The 20,506-nt window shown below is 49.7% G+C and overlaps 2 protein-coding genes across 2 annotated transcripts; both read right to left on the bottom strand.

The window, feature by feature from the left end:
* Positions 1 to 4,907: 4,907 nt before the first annotated feature.
* On the bottom strand, positions 4,908 to 12,148 carry IL22RA1 (interleukin 22 receptor subunit alpha 1). The gene is made up of 7 exons (XM_031062075.1): positions 11,905 to 12,148; positions 9,782 to 9,914; positions 9,227 to 9,399; positions 8,190 to 8,374; positions 7,602 to 7,737; positions 7,292 to 7,413; positions 4,908 to 6,505 (listed from the first exon to the last, which is right to left on the bottom strand). Exons 1-7 carry the CDS (start codon positions 11,945 to 11,947, stop codon positions 5,510 to 5,512), a joined length of 1,788 nt encoding a protein of 595 aa, XP_030917935.1. The 5' UTR covers positions 11,948 to 12,148; the 3' UTR covers positions 4,908 to 5,509.
* A 2,932-nt stretch (positions 12,149 to 15,080) lies between these two features.
* IFNLR1 (interferon lambda receptor 1) lies at positions 15,081 to 18,890 on the bottom strand. Its single transcript, XM_005427158.3, has 7 exons — positions 18,799 to 18,890; positions 18,053 to 18,176; positions 17,628 to 17,809; positions 17,155 to 17,297; positions 16,557 to 16,713; positions 16,153 to 16,277; positions 15,081 to 15,956 (listed from the first exon to the last, which is right to left on the bottom strand). Exons 1-7 carry the CDS (start codon positions 18,881 to 18,883, stop codon positions 15,081 to 15,083), a joined length of 1,692 nt encoding a protein of 563 aa, XP_005427215.3. The 5' UTR covers positions 18,884 to 18,890.
* Between the last annotated feature and the right edge of the window lie 1,616 nt (positions 18,891 to 20,506).

Below are 20,506 nucleotides of genomic sequence, written 5' to 3'. Positions count from 1 at the left end.
GTCCCCAGGCAAGGCAAGGGACAAAGGAGGTTTCCTTCTCCTGGTGGTGACACGAGGATGACTCTCCCCAGAAGAATGTTCCCCATGTTGGAGTGCCCATCCTGCAGTCAAATATAGCCCTGCCAGCCCTCCCTGGACAATGGGGATGGCCCAGCTGGGGACACTCTCTGCTCCTGCAGTGCCCACCCAGCACCCCCACTCTGCCAAATCACTGCCTTGGCCAAATGAGCTGAGCAGGGACAGGTGCCTGCAGAATCCAGAGCACTGCAGTATGCTCTGCTCTTTTAGGATAAAGCTCATAAAGCATCTGAACTGAATTTTGGATATTTTAACCCTGTCCAGGAATGGCCCTTGGGTAACCTTGCCATTGGTGCCTGACAGAGGGATGGCATTTGCTTTGACATCTCTTTAGTGATTGCCAGCTCCAGGCAAATCCTGGCAGTGTTTTATTGCACCAGGAGCTCCAGCAGCTTACAGGTTTTGATGGGCTGTGACTGTTTTATTTCCTTTTTCCAGCAAACAAAGGCTTGGTGCCTCAGAGCAGGAGAGCTTTGTGTGTCCAGCAGCCCTTGGTGGTGTCTGAGAGTTTGGGGCAGGGGCAGAGAACAGAGATTGCTGATTTTCCATTTATTTGAGGTGATCCTGCAGTTCCAGAATTCAGGGAAAACCCTCCCCAGCAATGTGAGGAGCAGGTGATATTTCTTGAGGTGTGGGAATGAATTCCACCATCAAATCTGGCACAGCACCAGTAGGAGCCATTTCTAGGAGCCTTGTTTGCTACACCATCCAAACAAAGGTGAAACCCTGCAGGATCAGCACCAGACTTCAGGTGTGGAGTCCATTTAGTGGCTGTGTTTGTGACACTCTGGCTGTGTTTGTGACATTCCTAGGAGAGAATAAACAGGAGGGACTGGGCTGGCATGTCTGAAGCACTTTGGGGTGAGCTGAGCTGTCAAAGGGAAGGAGCACTTCCCTTCCATAGGTTTTGAATCCATGGCCACTCCAGTGCTTCCCTGAATTTTGCATTACAGAAAGTAATGTGTAATTATCATCTATTCTGCTTAAAATTAATAATTTCATTCATTTTGTCACATCAACCCTCTGTTATAAAATTTATTTTATTTAAAGGGCCAGGCACTGATCTTTGGTCACTGTGAGCAGGGACAGGACTGAGGCAATACCTGGAGCTGGCTCAGGGGGGTTTGGGTTGGATTTAGGGAAAGGTTCTTCCCCCAGAGGGTGCTGGCACTGCCCAGGCTCCCCAGGGAATGGGCACAGCCCGAGGCTGCCCGAGCTCCAGGAGGGTTTGGACAATGCTCTCAAGCACAAGGTGGGGTTGTTGGGGTGTCTGTGCAGGGCCAGGGGTTGAATTTAATGATTCCTGTGGTCCCTTCCAGCTCAGGATATTCTGAGATTCTGGGAGCTCTCCTTCATTCTGTCTCCAGAACCTGGAGCTTTCCTTTTGTCCCTCGTGTAAGATTTTCCTCCCAGAACTTGTTAAAAACTCACCAGTGACTTTTCATGGTGTTCAAACACCCTCCAGTGCCAAAAGAAAGGAACAAACAGGGAGGGGGAATGGGATCCTTGGCTTGCAGAGTGCTCATCCCTGGGCAGGGATCCCTCGGGGCTGCTCGGGGAGGGGAGTGAGCAGTGCCAGCTCCCAGATTTAGCTGGCAAGACAAAGAGCAATGCTTTGCTCTAGGGTTACAGCTGCCACCTGCTGCTCTGCTGGCTTGTGACAACTGAGCTGCAGCACTCACCTGTCACCGGTGTGACATCTGCTGGGGACACACACTCCCTGAGGCAACGGGAGCTTTTATTGCCCAGTGTGGGATGTGGTCCTGCTCAGAGTGACCCCGAGAAGAGTTGGAAAGTCTCTTTTCCCAGCCCTGTGCTTGAAGAAGGAGTCAGAGCTCTTCATTTCTCACTCTCAAGGTTGTTTATTGTATCTTATCTGTAAAATTCTTTCTCCTGCCCTGCCGAGGTCTGTCCAGCAGGACAGTTCCAGGCACTCTGCCTGCCTCTGGGGTGGTGTTATGTCTTTATACTAAAAACTACATGTACAATGTTTACAGTTACTTCCCAATACCTATCACCTGTGTTAGACAGTGAGCTTCTACTCTAAACCAATCTGTAAGTGCCACCATCACAGCAGAAGATGGAGGCCAAGAAGAAGAAGAAGGAGAAAGGCTGGACACACCCAGTTCCCTCCATCTTGCCTCCTGAACCCCCATACCAAAAGCCCCAAAATCTACTTTTCCACCCCGTGATAACTTCACTCTCATTCTGCTTAATTTGTCATGGCTTGCAGATCTTCATCTAAGGTTGGTAACTTGCTCCATGGGTCATAATCAAAACCACAGGGGCATTCTGGGCTCTGTGCCAGGGTCTCTGAGACCCCTGGCAGGGGTCTTGGCCATCCTGGGCAGCCAGAGGGGTGTCCTGGGTTCCCACAGCCCAGAGCTCTCAGAGCTGCTCTCAGAGCACGGCTGAGGAGGAGAGCATTGCTGGGCACACATGGCTTGCAAGGGAGACCTTTGGAGCAATGTTGAAATCCTGCTGTTTATCTGGAAATGTTCCTGCACAGGAGGAGATGGAGAAAAGGAGGTCCTGGAGCAGCTGTTTGACACAAATGGATCTGTTTGGTTCTGAGCAGTGTGACGGTGTTCACAGGGGTCTGAGGATGAGGGAAGAGACGAGGATCTGACTCCATGTTTCAGGAGGCTGATTTATTATTTTATGATATATATTATATTAAAACTATACTAAAAGAATAGAAGAAAGGATTTCATCAGAAGGCTGGCTAAGGATAGAAAAAGAATGAATAACAAAGGCTTGTGACTGACCGAGACAGTCCGGACAGCTGGACTGTGATTGGCCATTAATTAGAAACAACCACATGAGACCAATCACAGATCCCCCTGTTGCATTTCACAGCAACAGATAATCATTGTTTGCATTTTGTTCCTGAGGCCTCTCAGCTTCTCAGGAGGAAAACTCTTAAGGAAAGGATTTTTCAGAAAATGTGTCTGTGACAGAGGAAGTCAGTGAGGTCAGCAGGGATGACGTGTTCCTTGCTCCAATAAAATTCAACAGCATCAATATTTCTTTCCAAGCTTTTCCAAAGAGAAACAGCTTGAGAAGGGATGATCTGTGTGTTAAATTTAGGAGGTGACTCATCAGACAAGAATCAATTTCCCTCAGCTCAGAAGATCCAGGCCTCAAAGATCAATATTGACTAAGCCATGACGAAAGCAGGAAGTTGAGGATATTGCAGCAGGACAGGGCTCTCCTGCCTGTGATCTTTGGGCAGTGGAGCTGCTGGGAGGATGGGCTGGGGCTGGAATCATTCCTGCCTTTTGTTCAGGCAAGGGTAATGCAGCCCTGAAGGTATTTAAGGGCCTGAAGGGGAGGTGGATGTCCCAGCTCGGGGACACTTTGCACCTTTAGGCACCTCTGTGCATTCTAAAAATCCATTCCCAGGCTCTTCTCAGTTCCCACCTGTCCTCCAGCAGGATGAGACATTTATTACAGTCTGGGCATAATCAGACCTCGTGGCAGGGCTTCTGCAGAGGGATTTGGAAAGGCTCTTAAAATAGAAAATAACATAATTTTAGCAGCAGATTCAAATGCTCTCCCAAGGCCCCCATCCCTTCCACACGACTCTGGCCATACTCATCCTGTGCTGGGGGTTGTGTTTCACAACACCACCCAAAATGTTGATTATTCCTGGATAGCATCACTGGGAATAGTGTTGACACAAGACATGAAGCTCACAGGCAATTCTGAATAAGGTAATTGGCATCACTGGCTTTAAATGCCTCTCGGGGGGGGTTTAATGGAAAAAAATGTTACCCCTGGTGTCTCCCAGTCCTTGGGAACAACTCCAGGAGCTGCAGCATTTCTCTGTGTTGTTTTTTGGGGCACGGAGTACAGGAACCAGATCAAAGCACATTCCACAGACCCTTTGGTGGTGAATGGAATGGAGGGAGCTCCCTGGGAATGTCCTGCTGGTCACTGCCCAAGCCATGCACGTATTTCAGTCTGTGATACCCTCACACTTCTTCAGCACTTGGAATTTTGCCCTTTTGGCCTCACAGGGCTGTGGTCCTTCAGCAGGTGTTGGGGCTGGAGCTCAGAGCTGAACCTTGGCCTGGAAAGTTTCTAAGACTATCCCTTTAATTCTGGGTTGAATCTTCAAAAATCTTCACTGAGCCAATGGCTTATTTGCAAAATCACCCCAAAGAAAGTGGAATTTAACCTTTTGCTTCAGCTTTCCTGGGCTGAGAAAAGCCCCAAGTCCACTTGGAGTGGGAGCAGCTGAATTTTGCCTCTGGTCAGATTGGTCTCTGAGTAAATACTTCCCCATACCAGTCAAACCTTGCTTATTCCTGTAAATGCTTTCACTTCTCTAAAACCAATGTCCTCAGACACATTTTTCACCACAGCAGTGGAAATAAACAGGCTGAACTGTGCTTTCCTCTGAATGAAAATTAATCACCTCCTCTGGCCCCTGAATTAGAATTTAGCTTCCTCTTGGTGGAGGACCAAATGCTCCAAGGATTTTGACTCCCCAAAAATGGTCATGGCAGCTCTGGAGGATGTGCCAGGAGCATGGAGCAGGGAGGGGTGGGAGGGAGAGCTCCAGACCTCCCTGGGCTCCTGTGTGCATTACTGATGCATGGATTGGGATTGGGATAAACTGAGATTGAGGGTTAAACTGGGAGTGCTGCAAATCTCACATCCCTGCCTGCCTGGGGTGTGATCCCAGCTGCTTCATCCCTGGGGATCTCAGGGGAGGAAAAGAATGTGTGACTGCTGCAGAGGAAGAAAGGAGCAGCAGCTGAGAAAGCTCAGAACTAGGCCAAGGCTGCATTAATCTGTGCTGAGATGAAAAAGGCTTTATCTTTGTGCAGGTATTAAAAAAGGCTTTATCTTTGTACAAGTATTAAAAACCACAGGGGACAGGGACAAATTTCACAGAACTGCTGCATCAGGAGTTGTTACCCAGTTTCAATGACTCCTTTGAAGGCAAAGTCCATTCCAGGAAGGTGGAATATTCTTTTCCAAGGGTAGAACACCAGTAACTATTTACTTCTTTTACTGTACCGTGGTACATTAAATACTTCTAGGTTTGCATACCTGAATTTCTTCAAAGAGAGTTAGGTGTTGGTAAAGAGCACATACAGTTTGTGAATTTTGCTAAATTTTCAGTAGACTGAATCTGGGATGGAAAACTGAATCTTCACTGATCTTTTAAAGTAATCCAATTCATAATCAATTTGAGAATGTGCTAGAAGTAAAGACCCGTTGTTTAAGTGCAAAGGTACAGTATGGCAGTGTAACGAGGAGCAGTTCTGTCAGTAAAGGCACCAAATGGAGCAGTGTGACAATGGAGCAGTGTGACAGCCCTGAGCTCTGCTCATACAGCCAGGATCAGCTGTGGGTTTGCATCGCTTCTGTTTCATACAAGAAAACATCATCTGGATTTAAATACCATTAAGTCATCCTAATACAATTCCGTGCTCTCCTCATCCCACTGCACTTTCAGGTCCAAATCTTTGAAGAGCATGGTGAGAGGAGTGGCGCTGTCCCCGTCCCTGTCCCAGCCCGGGCCGCTGGCTGGGGACACGCTGAGCTCAGTGCAGCCCAGCCCCTTCGCTGCTGGGAACATTTGCATGGCTGCAGTCCCTGGGAGCTGCGCTGGGCCTGCAGGGAATGGGCACGGCTCTGGCAGCTCCCACTGCTGCCTGTGGCTCCCAGTCCGGAGCGAGAGCAGCAGAGGGGCCAGCAGCTCCTCCTGCGCAGCACAGCCTGGGGCAGCCTTCCCTGCCGGCAGCAGCAGGGGCAGGGCCGCCTGCTGTCGGTAGCATCCCCCCTGTTCCAGCAAGGACAGGGACAGCTGGGACACACGCTCGGGATCCTCCAGCTCCTCACTCTGCAGCAGCAGCTGGGTCTGCCCTGGGCTCCCCTGGATCACAACTGACTCCAGTCTGTCCCTGCTCTTCCACAGGGCCGCCTTTGGCTGCTGCTCTTTGTAATCCCAGTGGCTGCAGCTCTTTCCCAGCCCATGGGTTCGGAGCTCTCCGTCCTCAGAACGATCCGGAGAAGATTCCTTCAGATCTGGAGAAGATTCCTTCAGCCTTTGCTTGGGCTGGGAGCTCCTGTCCGTGCCCTCCACACACAGCCCATAGGTCAGGGCCAGGCTGGAGCTGCGTGGGGCAGCAGCAATGCTCTGCTCAGCTTTCTGAGGAGTGTAGGCAGTGATGGGAGCTGGCATTTCCACCTGGCAGGGCTGAGGGGGCAGCTGCAGTGCTGGAACATCTGCCTGCTGCTGGTAGGGACAGGAGGGACGTGCTGGCTCCAAGGACCAGTCCAAGTGTTGGCTCATCTGGGCCAGCTGCACTTCAGGGATGAAAGGGGAACGTTTGGATAAGCTGAGGGGCTTTATGATGTGCTCCACTGTCAGTGTGAGAGGCTGGAAGGATGGAATCCCTCTGAAGTCCTGGTGGAGCAGATAAAAGAGCACAAGTTATTACCAAGAAGCTGTGACCTTGAAGGTTTGCTTTAGTTACTGTAGCATTTTCTTTGGAGAAGTGTCAGTAAAAGCCAGTAACAGCCACCAGGGATCTGCTCTGCTGACAAAAGAGCTCTGCTTTTTTTTTTTTTTTCCTGGAAAATGACCATTCACAGGAATACAGACATTTCTCATTGTGTATTAACTGAGCAGCCTTGAAACATGAGGAAGAAAATCTGCTTTCACTTCTGCAAGATTTGTCCTAAGCCTTGCAGCAAGGAAATAGCCTGAAAATCCTGGAGCTCATTAGCATGAAATCCAATTCTTGCTGTGGGAGATGAGGGGTAGAGGAGAATCCCAGGGTTTCAAGGGGAACTGGGGATTTAGGATGCCTCAGGTTTAGCTGCCTAACCCATGGGGCTCAGTTTGGGGCAGGTTCTGAGCACTTTAAAATATCAGTAAGCTGCAGTGATTGCCTAGACCAAGCTCCTTAACCCTTTAAATGAAGGAGGGTGGGTTTAGATTGGATCCTGGGGAGAAATGCTTTACTCAGAGAGTGCTGAGGCCCTGGCACAGACCCTGCCCCTGCATCCCCAGCAGTGTCCAAGGCCAGGCTGGACACTGGGGCTGGGAGCCACCTGGGACAGTGGCAGATGTGGATCCCATACAGGACATGGACTAAATGACTTTTCCAGCCCCGGGCAGGGCTGATTCTGTGATTTGCAAGCTGAGCTCAATCCCTGAGCATTTGCAGCAGTGGCTGAGGGCACTCACCAGGGCCCTGGGCTGGGCACTGCGCTGTTTGATGTATTTGTAGCTCACATAAGCAGTGGCAGCAAAAACCAGCCCAGCACAGAAGGCCAGGGCCACCAGACAGTAGAGAATCCACGTCTTGTCTGGGGAAAGAACAAATGGAAAAAGAGCTGGGTTAGAAAAATGTCACAGTTAGCTGGGTGATATCACAGATTTAATTTCATGAAATTAATTTTTAAATTATTAGAATGTTCTGTGCTGAAAATCAACGCATTTTGTGTATCCAATATCCCAGCTGGACTTTTCAGCTTTCAGCAGTTAACAGCCTCACCTGCCAGTGTTTTGACCCAAAACACCTGAGGTTTGCTCCTTCTCTGGAGCAGACAGATATAAACTGTCCCGTTGTATTCAGTGTCTGGGTCCAAGTTGGAAACTTCAAATTCTTTGTTGTGCTCATTCTTTGTCCACTGTTGAAAAGAAAGGTAAAATCTGTATTTGGGCAAAATGAAATTTTCTTCAATTCAGATTGCAAAATTCAGCATAAAATATTATTTATTAATGTGGTTTTACAGGGCTCAAATTATTCTGTGTGTATGGAACTCTGATTTTTTTTTTCTGAATCATATTGATATGATTTTGTTTTCTATTATTTCTGTATTTAATTCTGCGTTTCAGTTTCTTAAGACTTGAACTTCTTAAGTAATTTTTAGTCACCAATGGTTTTACTTTTTGCTACTTATACAGTACTCTTAGAAGGTCCTTTGGATTTAAGAAGAAAGCTTAAAGCTCCTGTTGTCCTGAGAGTCAAAGGCTCCAAGACTTTCCCTTGTACATCAGAAATCCTGTGTAACCTGAGATCCTTCTCCAGCTCATCTGAAATGGGATTTACAGCGCCCCAGTGCCCGAGGTTGTGCTTTACCTGCTGCTGTGTCCTCTGGTTGAATATTGTCAGGTGATAATCCACAGCCCCGAATTTGCTGTAAATGTCCTCCACAGTGAGCTGCTGCTCGTCCTCCCCCCGCAGGGGCGTCAGCGGGGGCCGGATCAGGAACCTGATGGAGCGGGCGTGGGGTATGTGTTCCACCTGGGGGGCCCCTATGATGGCTGGGAAAGGCACAACAGGCACTGTCAGCTGATGTCAAACACACCCCAGACTCGCTGAAATGTCATTTCTGTTTGTACAAAATGTGTCTGAGCTGTGTGAGCATGGCAGGAGTCAGGCCACTGCAGACAGAGGTGGTTTGGGGTTCTTGTCCCCAGGAATTCTCATCCCAGGCTTTTCCAGCTCCATGTTCCCTGTCCCTGTGCAGGATGTCCTCCTTCATGTGTGTGTGAGGGCTGAAATCCCACAGGTAACAACTGCCCAATCCCAGTTCCCATCCTACACCAGATTTACAGGGCTTTGTGCCTGCACTGATCTCTGACAGGCACACGCTACACCCAGCACTGCAAAGGGCTTTAATCCGAGTTCTCACAGCTTTTTTGGTGCAAAGGTCTGAAGGCTCTTCACAACCATTGGCTGCTGATGCCACCTTGAATAATTCTTGGTGATTTTTCAGAGGGAAGTTTTATCCACAGAGCCAATGAGGCCCCCAAAGGCTGCGTTGTGTCTGCAGTAGGGCTCACTTTGGGGTCGGGACACCAAGTACCCACTGGAATGGATTCTTATCCCAATGTTCCCATTTCACAGCTGCTGGAACTCACTGTTCTCAGGCTGCCCATCATGTCCCTTAGTCATTTCTCTATTCCTCTCACCAGCAGCTCTCCCTCCCATCACACCAGGCCTTTCCTTTCTCTGACCCCACTTCAGCGCCAGCTCCCAGCCCATTTCTCATTCACCTCCTTGCCCAAACCACCAAACCTCCAAAGTTTCACTCCCCCCAGAAACACAGAGCCTTGCAAGACTGAACTGTGGGGAAATGCTGCCCTGCAGGAGCTTTGGGGGTTGGTACCTACTCTCCTTGCGGGGCTCGAAGCGCTCGGAGCGCACCCAGCTGGAGGAGCAGCCCCGCGCCCGCACCCGCCCGTAGAAATGCTCTGTGAAGTTCTCTGTCTCCCTGCTGAGGTTGCAGAAGAGCTGGGTGATGCTCTGGCACTCCTGCTTGGTAAGCCAGGATTTCTCTCCATACCTGAGGACAAAGCAAGGATTTGGGGTCGTTTAGTTGGACAGGAATGGCGGAAAAGGGAATAGAGAGAAGGAAGTTGCTGAAGGCATGAGTAGCTCAGTAATGGAGCAAAGCAACCCAAGATGTAAAATATTTGCTTCAATGAGCACCATCTCCCACTCTGAATAATCCTAAAATATGCAGCAAAGCAACCCAAGATGTAAAATATTTGTTTAAATGAGCATCATCTCCCACTTTGAATAATCCTAAAATATTTGTAGGATTATATGAACCATTATATGAACCATAATACAGGCAGGAGAAACAGCAAAATCAATTTTTCTCTCTTGGCCCTTCTCTCTCTGAGACTGCTAAGAACAGCCCAAAAGAAGCAAACTTCACATACTGTTTGTACTGGACATCAAACACAGTGCCAGGGGGAATATCTGCCTCTGTTTCCCACGTCAGGATGTTCTCAAAGTTTGTGGAAGAAAATGCTGCATGTTTCAGACATGATGATCTCTCTGTAGTCACAATACCTGAAGGAGCAGAGAAACTGGTATTAAAAAGCATCTTCTGACATCTCAGCCCTCAGATGAAAATGGATCTTGTGGTATTTTGCTGAAGCTGGGCTGAAAAGAAGGAGCTTGAGCAGAACAAGGCTTCAAACTGTGTTCACATCACACTCTTGCAGACAATTGACTCATCCCAAAGAAATCAGGAATTTATACAGAAAAGCCTCAAAAACTCAAACCAGAAAGAGAATCCTTGAATTTCTAGTTGGGTTTCTTTAAGAGCCTTTACATGGGTGATAAGACCAATAATCTGTTTTCAAGCCCAGAATCAGGTCTGTGAATGTCTCTGCTTTCTGCCCCTGCTCAAGGAAGTGACATGCAGAGCTCAGTGTCACCTCCTGAAGATGTGGCTCCGTTCTCCTCTCGTGCTCCATGTTTTATTGGATGGAAAGTGCCTGTACAGAGTGACACCCAGTGTCTGGACTCTGGCCTGGGCGTGCCAGGGTGACAGCAAACAACTCAGCCCAGCTCCCTGCTTTCTGAGCCCTGCTGCTCTTCCTTTGGGGTCAGGAATGTCACCTGTCCCTGCAAACGTTTCTAACTTCAGGATTTATAAACTCTGATTCAGATTATAGGCAGACCCTCGAAGGTAAATAATTTACACATTATTTAGCTCCTGGTTTGTGGCACTGATGAACACCTGGGGCATGTGAGGGCTTCAGCCTGCAGTGAAGAATGAGACCCCTGGTGAAAAAGTGAGCAAATGAAAATAGCACAGATGGGCAAAGTGAGCCCTGGCATGGGGCTGCCTTGGACAACATCACATTGAGCAGAGAATAAATCCCAGCTGGATCCTGGCTCCAGGCGTTCCCCCATGGACCAGAACTGAGTGTGAGCAGTTCAACCTGCTGGCTGGATGGAGGAGGGTTAGGCAGAAGGGCACAGATCCCCTCTCAGTGCTGTGTGTGGCATTTGGGCAGGGAAGTGGTGCAGAAATGGGCTGCTGCCTGCTCCAGATGTTGTCCTGACTTCATCTGCAGCTCCACATCTGCCTCTGCTCATCCCAGGCTCAGCAGGAGCAGCAGCAAGGGTATGAAGGAGTGGGATACCCTGTCTGAGTACCCTGGAAACTGAGTCACAAATACCCCAATCTTATCAGGAGTAGGAAATCTGTCTTCCCACATTTATCCATGCTGGAACACTTATGCAAAGCAGCATAACACAAGCACAGTCAAGTGTGGGCAGGGGAAAACCAGGATATTTCACAGCGTGACAGTTCCTTGGGCTGAGGAGATGCCAGACACAGCAGATGAATGATGGGGCTGAATGCTGAAAAGCTGGGGTCTGGAAAGAGCAGGTTTATCCTTCATTAACCCAGCAGTGAGCTTGTCACATCTGGAGTAGGATTAACTGGCTTTTAGAGGGCAGATCTAGATTGGATATCAGGGAGAAATTGTTCCCTGGTTGTTCACAGGGTGCCCAGGGCAGCTGTGGCTGCCCCATCTCTGGCCAGGCTGGACAGGCTTGGGGCACCCTGGGACAGTGGAAGGTGTCCCTGGCATGGCAGGGGTGGGATGAGATGAGCTTTAAGTCCCTTCCAACCCAACCACTCGACGATGACTCCCTCATTTTAAGATTCCATTATTTGTTTGTACCTCCTTTAAAATCAGCACTGTTCTTGTATTCATTTGTGCCTTTGCTGAAGCCACAAGGAGACTGATCCAAAGCCCCCTGACACCAATGAAAATCCTTCACTGCTGTAGGATTTGGGTCCTAGCACAGTGACAAACCCTTTGAAGTGAATGACTCTTCCCCCCTCCCTACTAATCCCGAAAGTGCCGAGCATACCAGCCACACATGGGAGTTACTACAAGGAGAGAGAAGAGAACTCAGAAGAAAACTCAGACAGCAGCTCATTCTTAGGTGATAATTCAGGAAACAGGAGTGAAGTGCAGACTCCAGGATCAGACAGAATCCCACAATCAGCGACAGCAGAGCAAAGCTCAGGACTTACCCAGCACTGAAACTCCAGCCAGGACGATCAGAAATCCCTTCATGAATGACTCTGCAGGCTGGGCTGTGGGAGCAGGCAGCTGCTCCTGTGTGCAGGTGAATCACCTTTTGGCTGAATTCTTTCTTGCCAGGCCAGGTTGGATTTGTTGCTCAGTAACAGAGCAAAGCAGAGCTCCTGTCCTCCCTTCCCTGGTTCTGAGCTGCCCGGAGCCCTGCGCATGTGTGACACTGCAGAGTGACACCAGGAGCACCTCTCCCCTCCAGTGCACACCTGACTGTACAAAGGTGCACGAGCCAGAGGCTGAGAAAATCCCCAGCTCCTGAAAAAGAGCCAAATACCTTTTTGCTGAGAGCTTCCTGCCTGAAAGCCCTCCCTGAGGTTCCCGGGGTTTGAGGTTTGCTTTTCTGGTTGAGTAACTTGAGCTTGTTACAACTCTAGACATTAAAACTTAGAGCTGTGCTCCTGGTTGGTTCAATACCTGTTTCCTCCAAAAATACTCCTGAATACTTTCTCACAATGAAAGTCAGCCAGAGCACTGGGGTTTTTTTACCTGATGTGGGCAAGAGATAGAGGAGTGGTGGCCTTTCCCCAGGAGGAGCACCTGCTGTCCCACAGCTTTTTGCAGGGACTATTGTGCACCTGCAATGTTTGTTTTTGTGGCTGTTTACAGTGTAAAGTTCTGTGACTGAATCCACGTGATAAGAACTGGGAGTTTGTATGGACAGGAAGAAAGGGATACAGTCCCTTTTCCATAAGGTGTGCAGCTTTTAGGGTGTTGTTACGTTTTCAAAATACAAACCCTGTGTGCTCCTGAATGTTGATTTCACTGCTGTATCCTTGTGGCCAAACATGTGACAGAATTCACAAACCCCTTCTGCTTCCCTCCTCATCTGTGGATTTCCTGATGCTGTTTCTGTTCCCTGCCCTGCCTGGGTGTGGGAGGGCTCTGTGCTTGCAGCCCTGCCATGGTGCATCACTGGCATTTTGTCTTTCTCAGCTCACCTGGACAAAGGCAGAGGCCTCAGGTTTGTTAAAGCAGACACACCTATGCACCAGTGTCTAATTAAGTACAACTATTTGTTAGGGTGTTTCCTGAATAGCCTGATAAAAGTATTTCTGTTTTCCCTTCCCTCACATCACTGCCTCACTGCTCCTGCTGGGTGATGGGGCAGAGCTGGGGGACCTTGGTGTGCACCTGAGCCTTCAGTTCTGACAATAGAATTCAAACTTTACTTCTGCCCTTATTTCTAGCAAGGTGTCACCTTTTGAATAGCCCAAGAAACACCTCTCTGAATCTTTGGGGACCTGAAGATGTCTAAAACTAGACTTTCAAGTTTAAAATTAGGGTGTTACCTTCCAAACTCTCTCAAACTTTTGATTACCTCACAGTGTGTGGGGACTACAGCAAACCTGGTGAGTGCTGGGCATGAACCCTCCGTGTGTGGATGTGGCCCTGGGGACAGGGTGGGTTCCCACTTGGACTCGATGATCCCCAGGGTGTTTTCCTAAGGAAATGATTCCCTGATGCTGTGATACCACCTGGAGCAGCTGCTGTGGGAGAGGAGCACTGTGCTCTGGCCATGACTGACCCTTCTGCAGAGGAAAGCAGCTCTCAAGCCCTGCTGAAAGGAAATGAGGAGTTGGATGCTGCCACCTCCTGTGCAGCTCAGCTGGCCTGCAGCCTGTCCCTCAGCCCCTGGACAAGGCCAGAACTCATCCCAGGCTGTGTTTGCAGAGCTGGGACATGGCAAAAGCATTTTGTAGACGTTACTCAACTTCAGAGCTTCCTGTAAATCAAAGCCTGGGGGGTTTTCCTGGATTGCACAAGAAATTGGGTGGTGATTATGTTTGGATCATCTGTGTCTTTCCAAATAAACTGGAGGGATAACAATGCAGGATGTACCTAAGGACACTGCAGAGCACAGAGGAATAGTCCAGCTGGTGAATCCTTTCCCCCACCTCTCCTTTGGACTTCATTCAGGACCTCAATGAGTACATCTTGCTGCAGAGCAGTTCCCACTCCCTCCTACCACCCCTCACTTCTTTTTTCCTGCTTCTCAAAGGATTTCAGCTTTTATACCTTCCATCAACACCTTCCCCTCATCTGAGCCCTCTGTGCAAGGAATGGCTGGGGAGTGTTTCCCTCTTTCTTTTACTGCTTTGCTTTCCTCTGAGCCCTTTACACAAAGGCTCCTTTTGATACTGGGGTATAAAAAGCTTTTACAAGGACATGAAGTGATAGGACAAAGGTGATGGCTGTAAAGTACCAGAGGGGAGATCTAGATTAGATACTGGACTGAAATCCTTCCCTGGGAGGGTGGAGAGGCCCTGGCACAGGTGCCCAGAGCAGCTGGGGCTGCCCCTGGATCCCTGGCAGTGCCAGGGAGAGGCTTGGAGCAGCCTGGGACAGTTCCTGCCATGGCAGGGGTGCAGTGGGACAAACTTCAGGATCCCTCCCACCAAACCATTCTGTGATTCTTTGTTCAGTAGTGACCAGAGTGACCTGGCTGGGAAGTCTCAGAATTCCACTCCAGCCCAGGATGGGGTCCTGTTTTAAAGGTAATGTTTTTTTCAGGATGAGCTACAGTCCCCCTTTGTAGCTCTGGAAAACAAAACCATGTACACATGGGGATTTATATCAAAATATTATTGCTCTCGGACATTCTGCACAGCAGGAGGAATTTCAGCTTCAATAAATATAAAATAAAAATAAATAAACAAACATGCTGCACACTTTGGCTTCAGTTCCCTCTGCTGGAACACAGAAGGTGATTTCTGCAGGATGAGGTGGAGAACTTTTCATGCTGAATATCTCTGTAAGGAACTTCCAGTCAAGCTCTGGACTTACAGGGAAGCAAAGGTGACACAAAGCAGGTCGAAATCTGCTTCAAACCCACGTGCAGGCACAACACTGCATTTTCAGGCCCTTGTTCTGAAGTCTGAGGTGACCCACAGGCAGTGCCTGTTTGCTGGGTGGCCCCTCAGGGATGTCCCTGCCTCCCTCACCCCTGGCAGTGACAGTTCAGAGGTGACTTAGCAATAAAATGCACTTTTGTGTCCCTAAAGCCATTGCCTTGATAGACCAGACATCAGGTTTTGTCCTTGTTCAAGGATCCTTGCTTGGCTATCTGGAGCTCTGCAGGATTTCCAGGCACTCCCCAGACCTGCTGGGCACTTCAGATCCTTCCCAAGTAATGTGAGTGCTCATAGCCTGGGAATCGCAGCTTTGGATCACATTTTCCCTCTGTAACTGAAGTCCCAAAAGCATCACTGAGCACTGTGGACTCGGGAGGGGTCCCTTCTGTAAAGCTGTCACTGCCACAGTCACTGGCAATGCCTTCATCCTCTGCCACCTGCAGTGTCCACAAGGGGATGAGCAGCTGCCTGCTGGGATCCTCCTGGAGCTGCAGATCAAGGATGGATTTCTGGTAACCCCTGCAGGAATGAGGAGCCTTCCTGTGCTCGTGGGGTTCAGCACCAATCCCCCCCAGCAGGGGGTGAAGGGGGCTCATTCCCAGCCTCTCATCCCTGTGTCCATCGTCCTGCCCCTGCTCTGGGGCACATGGGAATGTCACATCAGTGAGGGAGATCCTTTCCAAGGAGGAGCAGAGGTAAAGGGGGGGCTCCTCGTTTGCCTGGGACCCCGAGGTGTCCATCTCACCCTTCCTCTCTGCAAAGAGGGTGAAACCCAGGGCTCTGAGGTCAAGCACAGATGCCACAGAGAGATCTCCAGATCCCGAATCCAGGCTGCTTTCCCCCAGAGCTGCTGGGCATGGCTGAGAGCTGAGACCTCTCTTTGGATACCGAGGCATTGCACGGTATGGGATCAAAGTGCTGCTGTCTTCCTCCTCCTCATCCTCTGACCATGATGATGACAGTGATGATGAAGATGGGAAAGAAGCCACCCATGGCAGGTGGTGTCCTCCTAAAGCTCTGTTTGTCCTCCTTTGAGGCACTGGCTTCTCTGAGCAGCTCAGATCATCACTGCAGAATTCCTTTTCACCGAGCTCCAAGTGGAAGGTTGGTCCAGCAGCTTTAAATTGAGAGAAATCCTACCAGGGAGAAGGAATCAAACAGTGAGCCTGTGATGCTTTCAAAAGAAAAATCTGGATGTCAGAAAGGTTATTTCAGAAATGGGAATTACAAATGTAAAACTGAGAAGTGCAGAACCCCCCACTCCTCCCCAGTTACCCTCTGAAAACCAGCAAGACTCTGGGTCAGGAGGGGACCTCAGAATTTGGGCCGTACCAAAACCTGAGGCATCTTCCTTTGCTTGGCCTCCTGTTTCACCAGGCAGCAGATCAAGAGACTGGCCACAAAGATGGAGAGGACAAACAGAGGGATCACAACCAGAAGTGGGAACTTCCACTGTGCTGATGAAAAGGACAGAAATAATCTCTTGTGAGTGGTATTTTTATAGGAATTATGGGCTCTACACTGACATACAATACTCAGAGTTTTCAGAAAACATTTCAGGCTTTTTAAATGAAACTCTTTTCTACAGAAAGCAGGAATCACTCACTAGAAAATCCAACCAGTCTCTTTAACAGGAAGGCTTTTTTATGTGGTGAAAACCTGATTTTAGTGGAAATCTTTGCCTTGCCCTCATCCCACTGGATGTCTCCCACATCCTCTCCTGAGGAGGGCCGTACCTTTGTGGTTTAACAGCACACACACAGGCTGGGAGAATTCACTGTGCTTCAAGTTGATGCTTTCATAGAGAGCCCTGGCACTGAAGCAGTAATTGCCTCTGAGGGCAGTGGTGTTGATGGTCACTGTGTCCTTCCTGAAGTAACCCTCATATTTCTTCTGCTGAGAGACAAAGCAGAGGGTTGGAGAGGTGATTCTTTCATTATTGGGGCGGTGTTTCTGTATCACCTTAGCCCATGGATCCCTTGTGTGACCCCTTGTCTGGAATCCCCCCAGGGCTGATGGATCCAGGTGGGAATTGCAGCTGTGCTGGGCTCTGCTCTGCCAGGGAATGCTGCCAGTGGCACCAGGATTGGTTGTTGTAAACCTCAGACCTTCACACTGACTGTAGTGTAGCCTCCCCTTCCTGATAAAAATAGGGAACTACCAAAAAATAAGGATGCATACAGGCACTTTTACTTTTTGTCTCTGGCTTTGGTTTAGCTCTGGTTTGGCTGGTTCATTTCCTCCAGGCCTTGGATCCAATCCCTCTCTCTCTGCCAGAACTTTGAAGCTCTTTCAGTTCCTCTATTTCATCTAAAAAGAGCCACTTGTACTGACCTTGTCTTGAGATCCCGCTTCCCAGAGGTTCAGGTCATACTTCCAGGTGAGGTTCTCCACACAGGTGGGCAGAGGGAAGGAGGCACTGACGTGGATGGAATTGTCCCTGACCTTCAGGGTCAGCACAGGGGGAGCCAGTTCCACTGCAATGGAGGGAGCAGCTGTGAGACTGGGGCTGGCTTGGCTCTTACCTTCAGCAGCGATGGCTGGTCCTCACTTCCAGCTGTCATCTTGTGATAAGAGGGAGGCAAAGGACACCTCCAGGGAGCTTGGAGCCACTTTGCTCAGCTGGGACACTGATGAACAAATTCTGACACTTGCTACAAAATTCATCCTCAAATGATCCCAGCCTGTTACTGCTCCTGCTCACTCAAGTCTCTGCCATCCATAAAGCTCCTGGACCCCTGTGGGGTGTGGTCTGTGTGTTTGTGGGAATGTCCTTCCATCCAGGCTGTCACCTGGCAGCCACTCACCATCTGAGTAGTAATCCTTGAACTGGGATTTCACCCAGGGCGACTGGGACCGGCCCCAAACCGCCTTCACCCGAGCCCGGACCTTAACGTAGAGGTTGGAGAGGGCACAAGTCAGGTTGCAGAAGGACCTGGGGATGTTCCTGCAGTGAGGAACCTTCCTCCATTTGTCCAGGCGATCCTGGCTGGAAGGAACAACCACACCAAAATATTAAACACGTTCTGCTGGGATGTATAGAGCGAGAGAATGAAGGGTTTGGGAGGGTGGGGAGCAAGTGGGGCTCAGAGTTTGGAACATTTCCCAGATGGATCATGTTTTGTTTTGGTGGGAGGTCACTGATGATTAGGACAGTCCTTGATCAGGAGAGATGCCCAGTAGTTGTTCCTGTGCCAACCCCTTTGATCAGACATGGTTTGGGAGCTCTTACCTTTCATACCTCACAGTGTAGGTCACATCTGGGGGAGAGCCTTCCCCTGGGGCCCAGGTCAAAATCATGGCAAAATCCCTGGACAGCAGGGTCACATTTTGAGGAGGGAGAAGTTGAACATGACCTGGTCAAAAGGGGAAATTATGTGAATGATTCAAAAGTATCTTTGGGGACAGGAAGCACCACTGGGTTCTCACTGAGGTGGTGTCAATATCTGAGGCTGGGCCTTTCATTAAGGGCTGGAAATTGGCTCTGGCAGCAGGTGTGATGCAATGTTTTCCTTGTCTCTCATAAAGCATCTTCATCTCAACAGCTTTTAGAATTAGGACTAATATTTGTATGAACAATCTGGTTTATAATTTCCAATTGCTTTCCCCCGTGTTCTCACTGCATTTCACTGATTTACAGCCCACAAACTCTGCCTGACTCCCTGGACAGGGCAGACATGGCTGTCCCACACTTCTCATTCAATCCCAGTCCTCCAAGGGCAGATCCTACCAGGAATTCAGAGCTGCAGGTTTGTCCTGTATATTTTCCTGCCCCTCTTTTTTCCAGTGGCTCATCATGTCCATCGCTAGCCCTCAACAAGACACCTTCCACAGACAGATTTTAAACTCTCGCTTCTTTACCAGGGAATATTCCACTTTATGTGAATCATTCCCATTTAAACTGATTAAAATTTCTCTCTCCTCCTGCCAACAAAGCCATATAATGAAAAGAAAAGTAACACTCAGGTGTTCACATACCTCGAGCCTGCTGCAGGAGACACAGAGCCATCAGGGCTCCCACTCTCCAGCCACACAGGACAAAGCAGAACTTCCCATTTGTCATAAATGCTTTTCCTTGATCCATTCTCATCGTGTTTCCTGTGTGAATTCCTGAGGATTGAGGAGCCCAGGAGCTGCACACATGCGCCCTGCCTCTCTTCCTGGTACAGCCCAGCACGTGTGCTGGGAGAGGAGCAGGTGTGGGAGGCTTTTGGGGGACAGCACAGGTGAAACTTGCAGCACTGCGCCCTCCAGTGCAGCACAGTGAGCCCCGGCACAGGGGAAGAGCTGCCTCATCTTGTGAGACACCTCAGTAAAACTCTGACCTTTGGCACTTACCTGCGTGGCTGTGAAATATTAATAGTGTTTAGATAAAGTTTCAGTGCAGGAGAGAGATATTAATAACCTAGCAACAACAAAAACAGTGGGATGGGAGACTCTGGTGTTTACAGGAGATCAAAGAGTTGCTCTTAGTTTATGTTAGCACAATGGTTTTTGGGAGTTAGGGAATTACTGCGCTTTACATCTGGGGGGGTAAAGTGCAGAGATAGGACAGGGATCTGCCCCCTCCCAGTGTGGGCACATGAAAGGACCTGGATCTCTGCCGTGCTGCCAAGTGCAGGGTGCCCAGGGGTGTGCTTGGAGTGGCTGTGCCACTGCAGGAGAAGGGGGAAATCCCCGGAGCAGGGATTGTTTGGCACCTCAGCTCTCCTGCCTTCCACCGCAGGCACCCAGGCCTGAGCCATCAGTGCAGGAATGGATCAGTGAATTCACCTCACAGGAGTTACAGCAGCTTGGACAAAGGGGTTTTCCCGGGTCTTCCCTGGGTGGAAAACTCTCCCAGCCCAGCAGACAGCCCTTGACAACCCTCTGAACCCTTGGACCCTGGGAGTGGCAGCTTCTGGGTACAAAGTCTCCATTTCCTCCCAAAATCTCCATTTCCTCTCACCACGGGTTTCTGTTTCCGTGGCTGTTTTGCTACATCTGTTTAATTTCATTTCATTTAATTTTTATGGACTTTCTTGTCAAAAGAATTGTAATCCTTTCTAAGGAAAACAGCAAAGTGAAGGCTCTGGAGGGTCTTGTCCACCTTCAGCATCCAAACTGCAGAGCCACAACCAAGCCACGGCTCTTGTGCTTCCCGATCAGCCCAGACAGGATCGGGAGCGGTTCCAGGGCCACTCATTCGGCTCTGGCTCAGAGCCCTCGGGCAGCTCCTCCTCAAGGTGACTGGGATTTTTAGTAAGCGTTCACGAGAGGGGAGTCTTATCAGCATCATCATCATCATCGTCATCATCATCATCACATCACCATCGTCATCATCCCCTCCTGTGGAACACCCGCGCTGGACTCCGGGCTCCGCCGGAGGGGCTGTCCCGGGAGGGGCCGAGGTGCCGCTGTCCCCACCGCGCTGGGGTGGCCGATGCCACGAGGTGTCGCTGCCTGTCAAACAAAACGCGCTTTTCTCCAAGCCACAGCGGCTGAAAACTTCGGGAACAGCAAAAACTCCTGGAGTGATTCCCGGAGCATCCTGGCATGGCACAGGGGGCACAGCCCCCTCAAGGTTCTGCTCTCCTGCCCCTCCAGCCTCTGCCTCTGGCTGGGGGGCCCAGGAAGGGGCCGGATCAGGTGCTGGCAGGAGCAGGACTGTGACCTGTGTGTGACAGGAGGACACAAGGTTGTACCA

The sequence above is a fragment of the Geospiza fortis genome, unplaced genomic scaffold (genome assembly GCF_000277835.1).
Source record: "Geospiza fortis unplaced genomic scaffold, GeoFor_1.0 scaffold432, whole genome shotgun sequence".
Classification (NCBI taxonomy): domain Eukaryota; kingdom Metazoa; phylum Chordata; class Aves; order Passeriformes; family Thraupidae; genus Geospiza; species Geospiza fortis.
This window is presented reverse-complemented; position numbering and strand designations above follow the sequence as displayed.